Source organism: Leguminivora glycinivorella, chromosome 15 (assembly GCF_023078275.1).
Source record: "Leguminivora glycinivorella isolate SPB_JAAS2020 chromosome 15, LegGlyc_1.1, whole genome shotgun sequence".
Classification (NCBI taxonomy): domain Eukaryota; kingdom Metazoa; phylum Arthropoda; class Insecta; order Lepidoptera; family Tortricidae; genus Leguminivora; species Leguminivora glycinivorella.
This window is the reverse complement of record NC_062985.1, coordinates 1381411-1401870: the sequence shown is the minus strand read 5'-3', so window position 1 is coordinate 1401870 and position 20460 is coordinate 1381411. Positions and strand designations below refer to the sequence as shown.

The 20460-nt window shown below is 38.2% G+C and overlaps 3 protein-coding genes across 3 annotated transcripts; 1 reads left to right on the top strand and 2 right to left on the bottom strand.

Annotated features, from left to right (window-relative positions):
* Window positions 1-3229: 3229 nt before the first annotated feature.
* LOC125234093 (m7GpppN-mRNA hydrolase) lies at window positions 3230-7729 on the bottom strand. The gene is made up of 6 exons (XM_048140278.1): window positions 7533-7729; window positions 6933-7095; window positions 5784-6002; window positions 5104-5316; window positions 4293-4451; window positions 3230-3588 (listed from the first exon to the last, which is right to left on the bottom strand). The coding sequence occupies exons 1-6, from the start codon at window positions 7601-7603 to the stop codon at window positions 3289-3291; spliced, it is 1125 nt and encodes a 374-aa protein (XP_047996235.1). The 5' UTR covers window positions 7604-7729; the 3' UTR covers window positions 3230-3288.
* Window positions 7730-7838: 109 nt separating this feature from the next.
* On the top strand, window positions 7839-11762 carry LOC125234095 (syntaxin-18). Its single transcript, XM_048140279.1, has 3 exons — window positions 7839-8603; window positions 10657-10824; window positions 11513-11762. The coding sequence occupies exons 1-3, from the start codon at window positions 7992-7994 to the stop codon at window positions 11699-11701; spliced, it is 969 nt and encodes a 322-aa protein (XP_047996236.1). The 5' UTR covers window positions 7839-7991; the 3' UTR covers window positions 11702-11762.
* Window positions 11763-12569: 807 nt separating this feature from the next.
* Window positions 12570-15119, bottom strand: LOC125233874 (conserved oligomeric Golgi complex subunit 5). Its single transcript, XM_048140025.1, has one exon. The coding sequence runs from the start codon at window positions 15032-15034 to the stop codon at window positions 12791-12793; it is 2244 nt and encodes a 747-aa protein (XP_047995982.1). The 5' UTR covers window positions 15035-15119; the 3' UTR covers window positions 12570-12790.
* Between the last annotated feature and the right edge of the window lie 5341 nt (window positions 15120-20460).

Sequence of the window (20460 nt, the reverse complement as noted above, 5' to 3'; positions counted from 1 at the left end):
TGCAAGTTATTCGTAGTGACATCTAGCGTCAATCACGTCAAATAGCGTAAATTATCAGTACCACTACTCGACACTAGGTGCAAACAATATCGCGTCTGCCAAAAATGTAATATTAATAGTTATTTGTTATACAACGGGGCAAAGTTGTATTTTAACACACGAGAAGTAAAATACATTTGCACCCGAGTGTAACACAAAACTTTTCCCCTCACTATAGCGAGGAAACTACAACGCAAAAAATGCGTTTATCACTGCTTCCAGTAGTTCCCCAGGTGGTAAATCATCTTAATTACTAGATTCACCTACTTTTATCAACTTTAAAGCAGTTAATTTGATTTTATTCAAGGTCAAATTACTTTACCCACTAGTGGATAAAATGCGTTTTTACCCGCTGGTATTAAAGGACAAAACACGTGTTTCCGAGCTAGTGAGGGGAAAAACAGTTTACAACTTATATTACAAGCAGAAGGAATTGAAAACAGAGTACTGATTAATACTATTGTAATATTAGCTAACAATTGTTGAGCATTAGACTTTTTGTTCGTCGCGACATCTATTGCTAAGTGGCAGTACTGATAATTTACGCTAGTTGACGCGTGATTGTCGCTAGATGTCACTACAAATTGCATTTACTGATGTATGGCGTTACAACTCTTTCCTTACTATGGCAAAGAGTAACGAATGCTTGAAAGTGAGGCTATGGTAGGATTTTCAAATAAACATATAAAAACATACTATATCAATTAATTGTTTCATTCTCTCTGGCTGATGTGATGCCTCTGAGTCTATGGGTTTGGGTACAGTCCAATTTGTTTCGGTATTGTTCAGGATTCGAACCCAGGACCATACGCTTTACAGGCAGGGCCACCTGCCAGCTCGGTCGTCTAAATATGTCGGAAAATCCTGCCAGTCCTAATGGAATGTGATGTTTTAGTATTTTTAGTTTAATTAGGATAATGTTTTTCGCCAATTGAGCTCGACAAAATGTTAAACACTTGGCATGTTGGATTTGAACATTAGTTCAAATCAAGGATGATTTAATAGAATTTACAATCTTCATACTAAGAATCGTACCTCATTTTTTTAGCGCCACCTATTAAATACTATCATAACTACACTGATGATCCCTACAAATCTTTTTTTTTTCTTTTTTCAAAATGTGTATTGACGTGATATCATGATAGTCAAATAAAGAAGCATGTCATTTGTTCTTATAAAAAATAAGAACACGCAAAAATATTTGGGGAAAATATGATTCTGCCCACTTCCAGGCTGCGAAACAGCGCCATCTAGTTTTAAGCATAAAAGGCCCATACATTTCAGGGGTACGCTTTTTTGTATGGGCTTTGTCTATCCCGGTATTATATCCTCCTTGGTTCAAATTAATTATTTAAAATAAAATTAACCATTATTGATATTTGAAGCATTTTCGAATGAATAGAAACTAATACTTCATTTGTTGACAACTTTTTTTTATTTCTGACGAATTTATGTTTAATAAGTAATTGTATTTTGATGTGATATTAATCTGACTTGTAGTCGACTTGTATATTAGATGAATTGAATATATTATAGTTTTAAATATAATTTTGTTTTGCTCTTTCATTTATCCTTATTCATTCTTCTAGAACTCGCTCACTCTAAGATGTTATGTCTCGACTCTCGGGCGACACTGAATAACTAGCCCATGCAAAACCTACCAACTAAGCTACTGAGACTCCACCTCAGTACATCGACTCATTCTGTCGTTAACAGTTTTTGCTTGTATAAAATAACGTTAAGCAGTTACCTATTAAGTCCAATGTAAGTAATAAATGTGCATAGGGTTGTGCGAATTTCAGAAATCGCCTGTTATCCTCATTTACTAGCTTTCTTCGACAATCATGACAAGACCAGTTCATTCCAGTTGCAAATACGCATTACAAAGCACAACGCAATACCCTCAACCTTTTGATAGCCCTTGCAAGTGCAAAGCACAACAGCTCATATGAGCCACAACGCATCGAGTATCGTAGGCCATTTTGGAGTTCAAACTCGTTTTTGCCAGACGGTTTCTATATAAATAAGGACTATCGATAATTTTAATTTGACATATTTTATCTTATCATGGAATAATGAACTTTACTACGTATGAGTCAAGGTGTACTATAATTTATAATTTCCAATCCTTGATTCTTGCGTAGTAAAGTGAACTTTATGCTAGAACACTAAGGTTGCTTGAAACAAAAGTTAGGTGGAATAATTATACTTACTTAGTCATAATAATGAGTACCTACCTAACTGGAGCGTGCGAGATATCACAGGAATTTTCAAGATAGGTATGGATCGAATTACAAATACCTACCTATTGACTTAACCTTTTTATAGGTATTTTGTAAGTAGTAAGTACATGTGTAGATAACGAAGAGAATGACAAATGTTACTAGTTTTACAAGGCCTAGGCTAAGTTTGTTAACCGCTTCGTGCTCATATTGATACCCGAGCGAGCGGAATTTTCTAAGTTGAACCACGAGCGTAGCGTGGATGACAAAAATGTCGAGTGCTCTTTTTTAACGAGTGAAAAATTAGTCCCATGATTATGGGGTGTGAAGAGCTTTTGGGGTTTCTGCGTTCTTTTCCGAGATTGGGTTTTGGTAGCCTAATATTTTAATCGACTTAATAGGACCATTATAAGGTAGTTCTTGCATAGACTTATAAGAAAAACACGAAATTTCATATAGTCATTTACAACTTTAATAATTAAGTCTTCAGTTTCACTGAAGCTAGCCCAAGACGGGGCTACAAATAATTCCTTGGGCTCTTGTGTGGAGTCTGCTCTTTTGCACGGGTGAAAAGTTAGTGCTATGGGTGTTCTGGGGCCCATTTCTCGAAACTGAAAGTCTCTTTCCAACTTGTCATATTAGACATTGACTACCGCTTATAAATTGTAACTTGTAGCTTCGAGAAATGTGCTCCTGGATGTGAAGAGCTGGCGTTTGGGGTTTATGCGCTCTTTTCCGACTTTGGTAGGCTAATATAATAATCGGCTTATAGGACGTTTACTTTGTTACGTAGTTTTTGTTTTAACACAAAATTTCATATAGTCATTTATAAGTTTATAACTTGGGCGCTTGGGGTTTCTGCGCTCTTTTCCGGCATTAGTGGAGGTTTTGGTAGGTTAATATTACCTATGATCGACTTATAAGGACGTGTCTTGCGTAGTTTTTGATTAAAAAAACACAAAAATTTAATATGGTCATTTACAACTTTAATAACTAATTAGTCTTCAGTTACATTACATATAAAATCTCAGTTAAGACAATTCAATATCGCTTGCATATCAAACTTGAAGTTAGCCCAAGACGGGGCTACAAATAATTCCTCGGGCTCTTGAGTGGGAGTCTGCTCTTTTTGCACGGGTGAGAAGTTGGTGCTATGGGTGTTCTGGGGTGTGAAGAGCTGCCGCTTGGGGTTTCTTCGCTCTTTCCTGGCGCTGCCGTTGCCGTTCTTGGAGGTGCTCGCGTAGGCGTGTTTGGGGTTGCTACTGTATTTTGGGGTGGGGTTGGAAGGGTTTTGCTGTTGGTAGTCTGTTATCTCGTTCTGTAGGCCCTGAAATGATAATACAAGTCGTCATTTGACTAGAATTTGTGTAGTTGTAAAGTAAAAATGCCACTAACTAACCTAACCACAAAATTAAAATTTTGGAAAAACCCCCGACCGCATCATAGTGGGACGATTTTCATGAAACATGGCTAAGAACACTCCCGACTAACTCAGCTTTCAGACAAAAAAAAACTAAATCAAAATCGGTTCATCCGTTCGAGAGCTACGATGCCATACACACACACAGACAGACAGACAAACAGACAGACAGATAGACATACACACAGACAGACACGTCAAACTTATAACACCCCGTCGTTTCTGCGTCGGGGGTTAAAAAGTGTGTAGTCATAGTCACATTGCATAGACTGCCGTCTCAGGATACTAAAACTTGAACCTCAGTTTTGACAATTTGCCGCATATTCTTAACTTGATATGTGTTAAAACTATCAAATATAAATATTAGCCCCATATAGCCCAGAATCAACCAAAGATTTAGCGCCATCTAGACGACCTACATATTTTCTCTCGATTATTCCCAAGTACGTCTTTTTATTTTATCTGTCTTAAAGCTTGACCAGAAATATATGACTACGCGCCAGAACTGTTTTCTTCTTACTATACTGAACTGTCACCTCACACATTAGAATAACAGCGCCCTCTTGACAATAGACAACGATGGACAGGCTTTAGAAAAAAAAACCATGTACCTGTGATATCTTCCCCTTGCTCTTGTTAAGATCCAGGTCTCCCAGAGACTTGTGCCGCGTGCGCCGCCCCTTGGGGTTCCGCTCGGAGACCCATCGCCGCATGCGCTTCACGAACGGCAGCACCATGAAGAACGCGTTCGGACTTACGCCCATTTTCACCTGAAACATACAAGAACATTTTCACCTGAAACATAAAAGAGGTAGCAAGAATATAAGAAACCTCTCACAAGGCTTGAAAAAACAAATAAATGCCCTTACCGGTATTTGAACCCAGGACCGCGGCTTAGCAGGCAAGGTAACTACCTGCTAGGCCAGTCCGGCCGTCGATATAAGTCTATTAAATAAATGAAAAGAACCCGAAGTTGGAGCAACCATAAGGTTTTGTCACAAAATTATAGTAACTATGTTGTAGATTCAAGTCTCGTCAGGTTTTAAACGCGGTTGTCTAACTTTACCTGAGGTATCCAAACCGTCATGTTGTACAGTTAGACGCAAGACAGAACCAAGAATTCTTTAATCTCATATTTAGTGCGATTGGGTACGATTTTTTTCGATATATAAATTTACTGTGAGCAACAAGGTTTTTCTTGAAAGGCCAATGGAAAAGAGAAAGCAAATCTTTATTCTTACTAAAATTAGATTTAAATTAGGTGCCTTAGGCATCATATCCTTTTTATTCACCGGCAGGTCAGCCAGAGGGAACCACTCGCAAGCTTTGATCTCATTCCTAGTGCGGGGCTGAAACTTGGTGTCCCGAGGAATGTAACCAATAATGTACAGTCAAACTATTATTGAGTATGTATGACTGTACCTTAGGCGTCATATCCTTCTTATTCGCCGGCAGGTCCGCAAGAGGGAACCACTCGCAAGCTTTGATCTCATTCCTAGTGCGGGGCTGAAACTTGGTGTCCCGCGGAATGTAACCGATGATGTAGAGGCGGACTATCTGGTCGTGGATTATGGCTTCGATGTAGTCATTCTTGTTTATGTGCTTGCTTATATCGAAACCGGTTTCTTCAAGGACCTGTGGGTACAACAGATTATATATACTACAGGTATGGGGTTCTTCAAAAAAGGAGTGTACAAGTTTCTAATGGGTCGGCAACGCGCATGTGACACCCCTTGAGTTACAAGCGTCCATAGGTTACGGTGACCGCTTTCCATCAGGCGGACCGTATGCCTGTTTGCCACCGACGTGGTATTAAAAAAACATACTATAAGGAATCATAGATTATTATCATACACAACATACATACACAAGATAATACTAACTTGTTTCTGCGGTTTGATTTGTAAAAAGACCCATTTTATTGAACTAATATTTTTTACACCTCAGACAGCAGATAAAATTCATGGAAAAATTATAAGAATCAGTTTAATTCAAATTATATTGGCCTGGTTCCTCATGCCGTCCGAGTGCCATAACTCAAAAAGCTGTGAATTTTATGGTCCATAGTAAATCAAATTATATTACACTGACAATGTACTGACCTCTCTAGCAGCGCACTTCCACGGCTCTTCACCCTCATTGACCTTGCCCTTCGGGAAGCCCCAGGACGCCTTGGTCCAGTAGGACTGCACCAGCAGCACATGGCTTAGCTCCTGGTCCAGCAGTATGGCGCCGTATGTGGGCACTGTCTGTTTGTACTCACGCCAGTTTTCTAGCACTGAGTCGAGGCTGGTGAGGTGTTCTCGCAGCGTGGGGACATGCTGGAAGAAGTTCAGATTTGGTCAAGACAACATACATAATACCCACGCCTGTATTACCATAAGGGGTACGTAGAGCCTAGAAACTCTTCAATTTTCAGTGCCACTCTCAGGAAGAAAACGCAATAGGCAAGACGACGAAAAAACTGATTAGTCCGTCAATTAGAGTACCTATCAAATAATATTAAACACGCATTTTTCTTTTTTCTTGTAAACGAAAAATGACGACGGTACAGTGCGTTGAAGTTTCGCGTGACGTCATGCCTAGGTACAATTTTTACTTAGCAGTGACATCACAAGCCCCCACTCTTTGTATTTTTTCATTAATTAATTTTTGGACGATCTACGGACTAAACAGAATGCCATTTTTTTATGTAGTCATCATCCCTATTGTGACATGGGTAATAAAGACAAGTTTCGTCAAAAATGGTACCTATGATACAAGGAAAAAATCTAACATAAACACAATCAGGTTTTGTTGCTTTAACACGGAGCTCTGATGTCGATCATCAGCTATATTACAACACAGAAGAAAGTAAGTTTGACAAAATTTAAATTGATTTGCTTAAGCAACAATTGCTGCAGAGTATTTCTATATTTAACATCACAAACATAGTTAACAGACTTTGAATTGAATATAACTCTTATTTTTCAAGTAGGAATATTACAATGCGCGCATATGAGCGTCAAATAAAGCGACGCGGCTCTAACCCTACGCCTCAGCCCTGAGAAAATTTCAGTCACCCCTCAGTATCCACTATGGGACCAGAAAGAAACTCCGGCAGCCACTTCTTTTCAAAACATTACATCTTATAATTAAAATGCATTAAATAGCAAGATACAATTTACTAATTAAATAACTAATACATTCATTTCATCAGTTATTACCATTACTATAGTTATTACCATTTTTATAGATGTTTTGTATATTACCTGGAATATATGCTGTGCAAAGTCCCTTATACCACACGGGTGCAGATTGTGAGCCTCATCCGTACAGTAATAGTCGAGGTAGAACCAGTGCGCTAGTTCCATCTGGAAGCAGATGCGCACCAGGTCCCCGCGCTCCGACTCCGGCAGGTTGATGATGAAGCGACTGCAGGTAACATAATGATTTTCAACTTTGTAAGACCCAATGTAATGAAACCTTTGAACCTTGTTGTATTGATGAAATCCTGTCCTATATCCTTCGATAGGGGTTGTCAAATAATAAGTATTAAAAGAAGTTTTTGGAGAAAGCAGTCAAATAAAATCTATACTTTATTTGAATTATGCAAAGTTCTAATTAGACAGAACACGAGTATACACTGTAAAGTATACAATGTTGCAATAAAACATTGATATTTCTAGTAAGACAAAGGAAAATTATAGAAAGTTACGTTCATTGGTTATTGTGAGAAAACTACCCTTTATTACAAGAAAAATATGTTACTATGGTTGGTTGTAAGTATAAGTATAAAGGTTCATAAAGATTATATGCATTGTAAGCATACGAAATATACATGCTTTATTTTCGATCATTTCAATACGAACCTGCATAAGTCATCGAGAATATCAATGGGTATTGAATGTTTAACGCGTAACGAGCTACCCGCTGTAGCCATGGTTGCACTTTTCTGTTTTTATAAATAATAATTTTATAAAATAGAAGTATTTAAACACAAAAACACATTTGTTTTGGTTTTGTATCGAAATGCCGAAATGTACAAAAATTACGAATCTCGGTTTTATTTTGACAGTTTAAAATGCGTGTTACCATGTGTAATTATTACGACTTTTATTAACAGATGTACCTACCTATCACGACACGGATATTATAAAATTTATAAAGAAACCGGTAATATCGTAAATTGAGTCTACACACACCCCTAGCACCCATAGACAAGCTGTCAAATTGGAATGTCAGTACTGTCACTGTCATCAAATATTCGTATCGACGTGTGATTTTCGTGCAATGTTATTGTACATATTATATTAAAATTGAGCCTCAACATGGATATTACTCCACTTTTCAAAGCTTGTATAAAAACTTTAAAAGCTCGTAACAAAGCTTTCGGTATCCAAAGCCCAGTGAGTGAAGATAAACAGCGTATACTGCGGCCTAAATCTAAACATGGTTTCATGCACACTGCGAAAGATATTTGCTCACAAATAACTAGATTACGAGACTTTTTATTTGAACACAGGGAGCGGTATTTAAGTTTTTTCAATAATGTGACTGGGGATGAGATGACGGAGGCAGAGAGAGATCAAATAGACACGGGAGCTCAGAGAATTATAAACACCTGTTCTCATTTGTTAAAAGAGTTTAGGAATGACAATAGGAAGTTAGCGGTGTCGGGACAGACGAGGGAGTACATGGACGCGGTCATCGACCTCATAGATTCCTACTTGAAGGCTGTATGTAAGATCCATAGTGAGCTTAAAGCTCTGAGGGTGAAACGGGCAATTGACATAAGAAAGTTATCCAGGCTAGAGCAGCCTCAAGTGAAGCCAAGTAATCCTAACTTATTTAAAACAGAAAAGCTCATTAAAGAGGATGCAGAGATAGAGGCTGAAGAGACAGATAATTTGAAAAGGCCAGTGGATTTGACAGACAATGAGGTATGTATTGAAAATCAAATAAATCTAATATTAGTAATGAGGCATCATCTTTGCCATGGTGTGATTATACTATCCATACTATATAATATTATAAATGGGAAATTGTGTGTCTGTTTGTTTGTACATCTTTCACTGCAAAATGGAGCAATGAAATGATGTGATTTTTTAAGTAGAGATAGTTGAAGGGATGGAGAGCTTTTTGACTCTCTCAAACCCCCCTGCCTTAAAATGGGGGGTGGAAGCTTGTATGGAGCATTACTTACAATCTTTAAATTCTATGTGAGCGAAGCCACGGCCAAAGCTAGTAGTGATATAATTCCTTATTATTACTGATTAGTGTAAATAACTAAAGAATTTCATACTGAAGAAAGTGAGTTATTTTACACAAATTGGTCATAACCACTTGACAGTCCAGCCCGCGCGACCATATTCCGGTCAACCGTCCGGGTTTTTAAGCGACGCGCGCAGCGCGCTGCGCATTCACAACTTTTTACAAAAACGTCTGTATCTTTTAAACTACACAAGGTATAGTTCAAAAAAAAAATACTTCGGTATAAATGAACGTACAGTACTTGAAATAAAATTGTAGTGATAGTAAAAAATGTATGATTATATACTATAAATCAAGGTTAAACTTATGTAATCGAAAAAAAAATGAAGAAATTTTTTATTTGACTATTACTTAAATTACAGGAAATTTTGAGCGATGACCCCCTTTTTTTATTACGTATTAGAGAAATATACTATTTTACCTTTATAATGATACCACAACCAACACATACAGTTCTCATGAAGATATCCAAAAAAAAATAAACAAATTCAAAATCAAACACAAACACGCGGAGTTTGACAAGGCACTGCCGAATTTATTTTTTCATGCACTAAGTAACGAGCGTACACTGCCATCTATACTTTTTGTAGCAAACTATGTAGTTAGGCTACGTTATTGTATCAAGAGAATAAGTAAATAATGCCGCAATATTTCGCTAGATGTCACTTTAATCAACTGTGTCTCCATCCCCTCTTTTGGATAGTAAGGTATCGTCAAGGGCGGCTCACTCCGCGATTCTATCGCCGCGCTACAAGTACATGCCGGCGGCCGCGAGTTCGCGGCCTAATCAGGGGTGGCGCGCGTTCTCACGGAACGCACGTTCGCACTTTCTAATGTTACTTTACGTCGCGAGTTTTTTTTAAGGTTCATATACGATGTCCGCGTGTGGAATGGCTAATAATGCTTAGTTAAATAGATATCATGAATAAAATAAATACCATGGGACATGTTTACACAGATCTACTATTGATTAAGGCCCCGAAAAGATTCAATAAGGCTTGTGATATTGGAACTTAAACAAAAATTTATAAATACTATATATTTATACCTAGAAAGTACCCACGACTTGAATATAATAGTATAACATTTTATCTGAGTATTAAATCGTTTTAATCCGTAGGGAACCCTATCGCCGGGCGTCGCGCACGTGCGGCTCGTTTCTTTGTTAGAATTTTGTAGGCATTTAAAAAGGCGGCATGTCGTGAACATCAAAGCAGTGGGCCTTCTGTACTTGTACTATTATATATTCTGTGGTATCGTAGGACTGTCTACCGGAATTTTTTTTTGGATACTATGCTATCGTAGGACTGTCAAGTGGCTATTCAATACTCACTAAATTACAAAAATTTACTTTAAATCAGTACTTATATGGTTCTCTATGGTTATGAACTTGTGGTGGTAGTTGAGATTTGCCTGTTACCTGATAATTTACCTATACTACTGGCCTTAGCGTCTATTTCAGACGATTTATGGTGCAATGTCTGAGAGACATCGCTTTTGATGACCAAAGAGACCTATGTGAGAGCAACATATTTTGCCACATAGCTGACAAGGGAAGCTTGGAACCGATTGCGACGTTTCGCTATGGTGTCTTCTTTCCCTCTTGTCAGCAAGAGATGCAAACCAGGTCTCATCGACGAACTTGCAACCACTTTCGCCATTCTGTTCCCTTCTCCCACCTACCTACCTATACATAGATACCAATCAACAACTTTTACCCAGGTGGCCGTAATGCAGGATGAAGGGCAGCTGGACCCCGAAGAGCTGCAGCTGCTGGAAGAGGAGAACGTCCAGCTCCTCAACGAGCTAAACAGCATGACGGAGGAAGTGCGGCAGATCGAGAGCAAGGTGCTACACATCGCCGAGCTGCAGGAAATCTTCACCGAGAAGGTAATTTATGAGATTTTAATTACTGTGATAGTGTCTGTTTTTAACCCCCGACGCAAAAACGACGGGGTGTTATAAGTTTGACGTGTCTGTCTGTCTGTGTGTGTCTGTCTGTGGCATCGTAGCTCCCGAACGGATGAACCGATTTAGATTTAGTTTTTATTTGTCTGAAAGCTGAGTTAGTCGGGAGTGTTCTTAGCCATGTATCATGAAAATAGGTTTACTATGTTGCGGTCAGGGGTTTTTTCAAAATTTTAATTTTGTGGTTATTGCGTCGGGGGTTAAAAACGACCAGGTGTTATAAGTTTGACGTATCTGTCTGTCTGTGCATCGTAGCTCCCGAACGGATCAACCGATTTTGATTTACATTTCTTTGTTTAAAAGCTATCTCATTTAGTCAGGAGTGTTCTTAGCCATGCTTGATGGAAATCCGTCCACTATGTTGGGGTTTTTATCAAAATTAAAATTTTGTGTATAGATTATAAGCCATTTAGTTGCAAAAGGTTACTACCACGATAGGTGCCCTGAAAACCAGCGCCATTACTTTGAACTGGCTTTACACATTTTTTTAAATCTATTATCTTAGTCATCGGCATATGCTGAGTGGCATAGGATAGGCTTAATTTCTAATTTTACACCAAATTAATAATTTCTTTATTTTTTTCTAAATAAGGGTTTGTTCATGTTCCAGGTATTACAACAAGAACAAGACATAGACCGCATCTCCAACACCGTGGTCGGAGCCACAGAGAACGTGAAAGACGCGAACGCGCAAATAAGGGCCGCTATTCAACGCAACGCGGGCCTGCGGGTGTACATACTCTTCTTCTTGCTAGTGCTGTCCTTTACTCTGCTATTTCTGGATTGGTATAATGAGTAAATATGGTGTAGCTGTTTTTACTTCTGTGTTTTTAATGAAAATACCCTTATACGAGTATATTATACGGATAAACATCGACCCTAGGAAATAATGCGAAAACTTAATTTATCGAATGTAGGTGATGCACCAATACATATATGTAAATGGTATGTTTTGGTATGATCAAGAAAATTGGATTGGCTGTGGGACATATAAGCATTTTGGAATAGAAGAGAAAGTCGCTTTTAATGGAATAATATTTTAATATATCAGTACTATTAATTACCTCGTCACTACTTTGAAAAATCTCGTCTCACACTGCTACTCGAAGTTAAAACGCAGTAAGTCTATATGCATTCCATACATACTACATTTTTCTGTTCATTGACAGAAGATACAAGTTTTTTTCAAAGTAGTGACGACCTGTTGCTATTGCGCACAGATGTATTTATCAACAAATAGATTTTTTCTTAGACATTTAATAAATAATAGCACAGAATATATAATAGTACAAGTACAGAAGGCCCACTGCTGTTCACGAAATGCCGCCTTTTTAAATGCCTACAAAATTCTTACAAAGAAACCAGCCGCACGTGCGCGGCGTCCGGTGATGGGGTTGCCTATGGATTAAAACGAATGCTCAGATAACATATAATACTATTATATTAAAGTCTTGGGTACCTTCTAGGTATATATATATTTTTATTTAAGTTCCAACATCACAAGCCTTATTGAACTTTTCCGTGGGACTTTATCAATAGAGATCTGTGTAAGAATGTCTTATGGTATTTATTTCATTCATGATGTCTATTTAAATAAGCATTATTAGCCATTCCACACGCGGACATCGCATATGAACCTTTAAAAAAAAACTCGCGTAAAGTAACAATAGAAAGTGCGAACCTGCGTTCCGTGAGAACGCGAGCCACCCCTGATTAGGCCGCGAACTCGCGGCCGCCAGCATGTACTTGTAGCGCGGCGATAGAATCGCGGAGTGAGCCGCCCCTGGTAATACTAAAATGGTGTTAAAACAGTGATAGGTTCTTACATCTAATAACTTTTACATTTCATTTAAAATAACCTAGTCTTAAAACTAATGTCATTTGCATCTTATTTCTCCTGTTTCTTAGCAGCTTCCCTTCCATCTTCTAGCAACTGCAATAATATTGGATACACCTCATCATAAGTCGCGATCTGGTTCTGCCGCACATGGTTCTGGTAGCGCTGCAGCGCACCAGCTACGAAGTCTAACCTCTCCTTCTCTTTACGGTGAGAATCCAGCCATTGCATCAACTTCTGGATGTTCCAGCCGGCACATGAATGTGGAGCTAGTAGCTGGGGACCAGCAAAAGAAAAGAGATACATCATAACTAAGGAATACGGAAGTGATGCTCCTTCTGTTTGACTTTTCGCTATATCTTGAGGAGTCTTCTCCAGTAGCAAGCTTAGCGCTTTCAGCTGTCTGTAGTTGTCTAACTCTGACATATCTACTAAAGGTGATAATGCGATTTCTAAATGCTTGCAATCTATTTGTAGCTTTAGTCTTCCAAATTTACTTAAAGATTTCACGTTACAGACATGCTGTATAAATCGTTCAACGGTCATCTTTGCGATGGTAACGCAGCAGGAGTTTAGGGCTGCTTTCTCATGGAACATTGAGAGGTATATATCTTTGCATCTAGATACAAATTGTTGCAGCTCTTTCATGTACGGTGAGCAGGACAGAGATTTGCCGGCAGGATCATCAGAGCGTGTCAGGTCTGGCTCATCATGCATTGTCATTAAGATTATGAAAAGAGAGTTCTTAATTGATTCTGTAAATAATTGTAGAACTGGCATGCTTGTGATGTCTTTAAGACTGTTTTGGACAATCTGAGCACTCTCCTGAGGCAACATTGAGTTCATGTTGATTAAAACCCGTTTTATTTGAGATGAGAAGTAATATAAAGCATTGCAGAGTTCTGCATTTTTCTGCTGGGCACTTGTTGGTGGCTCAACAATCTGTGCTACATCACTGTCTAGATTTATTCTCTGTTCTGCCTCAACATTCATTTGTTTAATGCATTTTGCCACACTGTTGGCTAAGCTTATGCTTAGTTGTTTGTCGCCGAGTGAAATGCTTAGAGCTTCAGCAATGGTTCTGACTGCACCGTCAAGCTGATCCATGTTCGGCACAGGGTTCAAATGCCACATGCTTCTTACAGGCTCCAATAGCTTCCCAAGAGACTTGGACAAGAATGAGTTCTCCCATTTTACCAATGAAGACCTGTTTATCTCCAAGTCTTTGCATTTGAGTTTAGCCAGTAAATCATTAAAGCACTTCAGTAGTCTTGGGAAGTCAATCTCTACAGACTGGTTCACATTGAGTGGACTCTTGTCCAGTTCACTGCTGAACACAGTACACAAATCAGACCAAAATGTCTTGGCAATGTTCCGGAAGTTTCCAATGGCATGTAGTTCATTGACAACATTCTGAAGCATGATTACTTTTGTGCAGCTATTATAGATGTCTACTTTGAATAACTTTTCAATATTGTCCCAAAGTTTAATCTTGAAGTCTTGTGCATTCATTATATTTGCTTTTCCTGGTGCAACTCTGCCTGAACTTGACTTTTTTACTTCAATAGAAACCATTTGTACATTCAAACCAGCTCTGATCTCCTTCTTAAGGTCACTTAGGATGCTGTCGACAGTATTTCGGATCTGATCATTAGTGCACTGTAAATTATGGAAGACTTTAAAGCATTGCAACAATTTTTCCTTCTCTCCATTTAGCAAACTTGACTGTAAAAGTGCAGTAGAGTTGTTTAGCAACTCCTTTTTTCTGTGCTCGACTTCTTTCAGTACTTCCTCTAGGATCACAATACCTTCAAAATCATAGTCACCGATTAGTTCGTTCAGCTCAAACAGGACGATAGCTTCTTTGGGTGGGTTATCTTTAATATTAGCCAGTTTATTCCACAAAAACAGTATCTTCGCTGTGTGTCTCAGTAAATTACATGTTGTTTGGACTCGCTCAAGCATAAGCGTTTGCTCTTCAAGCGCTCTGTGCGGTGTGTTGACTCTATCTTTAAGTTTTTCGGCGCCACGTAACAATCCTTGGACTTGTGATTGTACGGATGCCAGAGTTGTCTCTAAATCGGATATATGGCTCGCCTGTGTTAGTAGATCATTGTGTTTTGCTAGGACTTGTTTTTCCAAGCTCTTTCCGAGTTTTTCTATGCCTTGACTTAGTCTTGCGACTTGATCGGAGACTGATATGTTTTCGCCAACTAAGGGCTTAACGGTATCGACAAGGAACTTACTGTAGAACTCATCGTTCTCTATTTCCACACACACGTCTTTTGCATCCATTGTTTATTAAATAAATGTAGAAATTGCAGGTATCGCACAATACTCTGATCCATGAAATTTTGTTTTGACAGTTTTCTGACAACATGACAACATCAAGAAGCATTCAGAAATATTCAGAATAGTAACCGAGTATTTGAACGTTCTGTAGGTATTTTATTTTAAAGCTCATCAAACTCTTAAAATAACATTATAAAATGATGACTGTTATTGATTTTGATGTTTTTGACGTGATAACGTCTAATAACTCGTTACTACGGGCAGCATGCACGAAAAAGATGACGTCATTGTCCCGTTTCGCAATATAGCTTTAGCGCCATCTATTGGCGCGCGTTGGAACTAAGCGGCTGATCGATGCGCTCGGTATGGTTATAGCGTGTGGCCTCATGGCCTGAGTAAAGCACCACAGCTGGGACAGATGGCGCGCCCGTGTGTTGTTCTCGTTAAGCTGAGTTTAGTTAGACCAGCAAGTTATTGCTGCAAGTTTTGAGACGCAACTATGGTAAGGTAAGAGTGAGTGGCAAATATCTGCATCTCTTTCTAGCATATACTTCTGTCTCAAAACTTGCAGCAATAACTTGCATGTCTAAACTCAGCTTTACAAAATTAATTATTTTAATTTATACGACTTTTTACAGAACATATCCCGTCTGAACTCATCAGAGATTAGAATTATTAAACTAGATTGTGTAGTTAGGTCAAAAAATGTGTCCACATGAGAGGTCATTGTTTGGGCTGGTGTCCCTCTCGCACTTACTGACAATGTCAACATTATTCTGTGAACATCGTTTTTAATTATACAAATCTTTGATTTATTGGCATCAAAATAATTACATTGTAAATATTTTCCAATTCTTTGAAATATATCGAAACCCTAGTTTGAATATAACACTAAAATAATATAAGAAGTTATAAAGTCAAGTAATATATATATATAAAAATACTACTATTATGGCTCATTAACACTGGCCACACGTGCGAGAGGGACACCAGCCCAAACAATGCCCTCTCATGTGGACCGTTTTCGATAGTTCAGAATAGCGAAAACGGTCACCTTTTTGTCTCAGTAATAAGGTTCAATTTAGTATGGCAAAAAATGTGATTCCGCTGTTCCCTGTCTTTGGAACTCACTGACAATGACATTTGGGCCGCTAAACATGGTACAATAGGGACTGAGCTCACACTTTTTTGCCATACTAAATTGAACTTTATCACCGGTGCAGAAAGGCGTTCTTGTCAGACTAGTAAAAGTTTTTGGCTTAACAACTCAATCTAGCTTAATATATATAAATCTATGGCATAGAACAACATGTCGGGTCCCTATATATAGGTCTAAGGTTTTATTTGAAAATTGAAATGGTCATACGTGGGTCATACAATGCCAAAAATTGTAAGTATTTGCAATATTACTTTCTATTACAGTAAAACATATATTTTTTAAGGATTATAATATATATACGTATGTTTTTTCATAGCCAAATCTGGTCTGCTTTGGCAAACATTGCCATCATTGCGGTAAATGGATGGAGCGAAGAGTACACCGGTCAAATCTTACATGAAAATCGGCTAAAAAAACAAAGTGTGATGTAATGCTGGATTTTTGGTATGTTATTTGGAGTCCTTGGGGGAATGTAAGACTATATTTTGCAAGCAAAAAAAAAGTGTGCTAACTTCGTAATTTAAAAAAAAAAGTAAAAAAATCGGACTTTTTTTGGTTTTTATTTTTTTATTAAAAAACTATGCGTTTTTGGTCAAAAATTGCTTTATAATGTTGAAAGCGCATTAAATTTCAAACAGTTTGACATCTTTTTTATCAATGTCCGTCAAATAGTTTTCGAGATATGAAGCGTCAAAAAAGGTTATTTTTGACGCATTTATAAAATGTAGCGTTTTGCCAATATTTTTAGACAAATATCTGCAAAATACTTCATGATATGATATATAATATATATGATATGATCATAGCTGGGCACCGTTAATCAAATAGTTAACTTCGATAATCGTTAATCCGTTACTTAAAAAGTTAACTTCGTTAATCGTTAAAGCGATACATTTCGGTAGATTTAACGCAAGTTAAAGTTAATCGATAATCCGTTAACACGTCATAAAAATAGGACTCCACTGTAGGTATTATGTATTTCTATTTACTAAGTATCCACCAAAAACTATTAAAACCTGTGACGCCAATCGGTAAAAAACCGAAATGTAATAATTACGGTCTCTTCGGGCTTTTACCGCCGTTGGTTGGCTAAATCCTAGATTTTACTTCGGATTGGTAATTATTGGGTCATTCATGCGGTCGGTTCTTCAGATTGAGATTTGAGATGGCTCGATGAACGCTGTGGGCTCGATGAATGAAATCTAAGGCTCGCGCCGGACTCGATGCGTCGGTTGCGCGATTTGTCTGTCATGCCTGATGATTGCACTCTATTCCCAGGTTAGTGATCGATCTAGCACGCCTAATAAGATTTAGAAGATCTCGAATAAGTGATCCAAAGTCGCCAATTGGTCTTTATTATTTATTATTTATTTATTTATTATACTCAGAATTACAAAACATAACTTAAATACAATGCTCCACAAAACTACAATTAGTTTGACAGTGGAGTCGTTTCAGTCTCTTTTATACAGTTTTCTTATTAAATATAGTTAAATATACAAATTAATATATATAACTCCGACGGATCTGCTTTTACCGATAAAACCTAGGTTTTGTCGTACTACGGGCTTTTACAGTAGCAGTAAGAACGTGGTTTTCGCGGCGCAGCGAGCTGCTTGGGGTGCTGGATTAACGATTAACGGACTCTATGAAATTTAACGGAAGTTAACGAATCCGTTAACATTTTTTAAAGTTAACTTAAAAGTTAATCCGTTAATCGAAATGTTAACTTCGTTAATTAACGATTAACGGATTAACGAGTTAATGCCCAGCTATGGATATGATATATAATATAAAACAGAATTAGTTAGATTTTACTTTTTCCTTTTTGAGGGTCCTGGTTCTGCATCTTGATGGCACAACTCCTGTAGTGATAGAAAGTCCACTTGAGTTGTATTTGACCACCAATTGCTGTGGAATAAACTACGGGAACGGAAAGCGCCCACGCCAATTATTAAGATACTGGAGAAGTGGTATTCCCAGCAGAAGAACGTAGTAAGATGGAAGTCAACTCTGTCCACAGCCAGCGGGCGAAACTGTGGCGTGAGACAAGGAGGCAGTATGTCTCCGGCTCTCTTCAGCGTGTACATGGATGGGCTGTCGCAGGCTTTGACCAGTTAAGTACCGAGGTTGTCTGCTCCATCAATGGGCAAATGATAAATCACATCGCTTATGCAGACGATATGGTCCTACTAGCACCATCTGTGGGAGCTATGCGTAAGTTACATAACATGAGATACAATCCGGACAAGTCTGAATTTATGCTCATGGAGGCAGCACATATGCCCACACATGTACCACCTCTTTTGCTTGATGGAGTTCAATTGCGGAGAGTACACGAAGTCAAATATCTTGGCCACATCTTGTTGTCCAGTTTAAAAGACCAGGAGGACATAGAAAGGCAGACGCGAGCCACCGCAGTAAGGGCAAACATGTTGGCTAGAAGATTCACCAAATGTAGTGACAGCGTAAAAAGACAGCTGTTCCTCAGTTTTTGTACAAGCGTGTATACTGTCGAGTTATGGCCCGACTACACCTGCGCGGCGGTGAGAGACCTGCGCGTGCAATACAACACATACTATGTACTGATATTTCGTTAAACGGAGAATACTATGATTCGGGCACGTCCACGACAACGCTCGTGAGATTGCATCGATGTTATTGACCCTCAGTGATATGCTTTAAAAACCAGTCCGTACAAGAACAATTTCGGAACAATCTGATTCAATTAATGAGGGTTTTCTACTCGTAAATATTTTTTTCCGCCAAGCGGCGATCCTGAGGTCTTTCTGACCGTAAACTTAACTTACTAAATAAATGTTGATTTGTTATACGCAAATATGTGTCTAAGGCCCACTTGCCTCAGGTTAACCCTCCATTTTCGTCGGTGCAAGTGGCCCTAAGTAATACTTGAACAGCCCCCAAATAATAATAATTCGTTCTCCGCTACGCCTCCTGTAAATATATGTAAACTATCCCATTTGGCCATTACCATCCACCGATTATTTCTGATCCAGTTATACTAGACTTATGATATAATCCTATTTTTTGAAATAACTGGCACTCTTTTGGTCTTAAATGAAAGCTAGTGAAATTTTCTACATTTTTATTTTACAATTTATGTAATAGCCTGAGTTGTTTTGCTGATATCTGTCTCAAAATATTAGCAAAACGAATATTTTCATAGAAAGGGGAAAAATGCTCTTTTTTTGACGCTTCATATCTCAAAAAATATTTGACGGACATTGATAAAAAAGATGTCAAACTGTTTGGAATTTAATGCGCTTTCAATATTACAAAGCAACTTTCGACCATAAATGCATAGTTTTTTAATAAAACGGCAAAAACCAAAAAAAGTCTGATTTTTTTACTTTTTTTTTAAATTGCGCAGTTAGCACACCATTTTTTTGCTTGCAAAATATAGTCCTACATTCCCCCAAGGACCCCAAATAACATACCAAAAATGCAGCTTTACATCACACTTTGTTTTTTTATTTCTCTTTTTGACCAGTGAAGAGCTTTGAGAAAAGATTGTAAGTATTCACTTCTGATAATTGTGTTAAAGGTTTTTTATCTATCTATTCACACCAGTATTCCCAAAAGTTATTGGCAAATCACTAGAAAGAGTGCAGAGGAAGTTCTGTAGGCACATTTACAAACGACTGTACGGATATTACCCATATATGTATCCATCTCTATTCGTAACAGGAATGGTTGGTCTTCAAACTCTAGAAACCAGACGGAAACTGCTGCATATTATGCATTACCGCCAACTGTTTCACCATAGAGTAGAAGACGCATCCGTGCTTGAGAGAATGGGGCTGCAAGTGCTAAGAGCGAATGTGGTGGTTGGCATGCCGGGCGCGGAGCCGGCGCGGCGGCGGCGGCGCCTGTTCGCGGCGGCCGGCGCACCGCTCGAGCCCGAGCTGCTCTTAACCGCATCATGTTGGAGACAGACGATATTGACATATTTGCTGATAGTGTTGGTGTGTTTTACAGAAAACTCTTAAGGTTCATAGACTCTACACTCCTTAGGTGATTAATGTAATAACCATAGTTTAACTTTTAAGTATGTTTGCTTTTATTTATGTCAATTTAACATGTACATAATTATATTACCACATAAGTGCTTTGGTGAAATACTGTTAACTTTTGTGTATTTTTAATAAATAAATAAATAAATAAAAAAACGTGAAAAAAGTCCCAGAATCGGGCCCCTTTTGCTATACTCTGACCGCCCCTGTCTATACTACTGTAATGTTTGACGTTA

Excerpts from the sequence above, each read along its gene's own strand:
- LOC125234095 (XM_048140279.1), top strand. The coding sequence starts at position 7,992 with ATGGATATTACTCCACTTTTCAAAGCTTGTATAAAAACTTTAAAAGCT. Across the intron at positions 8,604-10,656 it reads TGGATTTGACAGACAATGAG|GTGGCCGTAATGCAGGATGA; the intron begins GTATGTATTGAA and ends ACTTTTACCCAG. Across the intron at positions 10,825-11,512 it reads AGGAAATCTTCACCGAGAAG|GTATTACAACAAGAACAAGA; the intron begins GTAATTTATGAG and ends TTCATGTTCCAG.
- LOC125233874 (XM_048140025.1), bottom strand. The coding sequence starts at position 15,034 with ATGGATGCAAAAGACGTGTGTGTGGAAATAGAGAACGATGAGTTCTAC.
- LOC125234093 (XM_048140278.1), bottom strand. The coding sequence starts at position 7,603 with ATGGCTACAGCGGGTAGCTCGTTACGCGTTAAACATTCAATACCCATT. Across the intron at positions 6,003-6,932 it reads TTGCACAGCATATATTCCAG|CATGTCCCCACGCTGCGAGA; the intron begins GTAATATACAAA and ends AACTTCTTCCAG. Across the intron at positions 5,317-5,783 it reads GGAAGTGCGCTGCTAGAGAG|GTCCTTGAAGAAACCGGTTT; the intron begins GTCAGTACATTG and ends TTGTACCCACAG.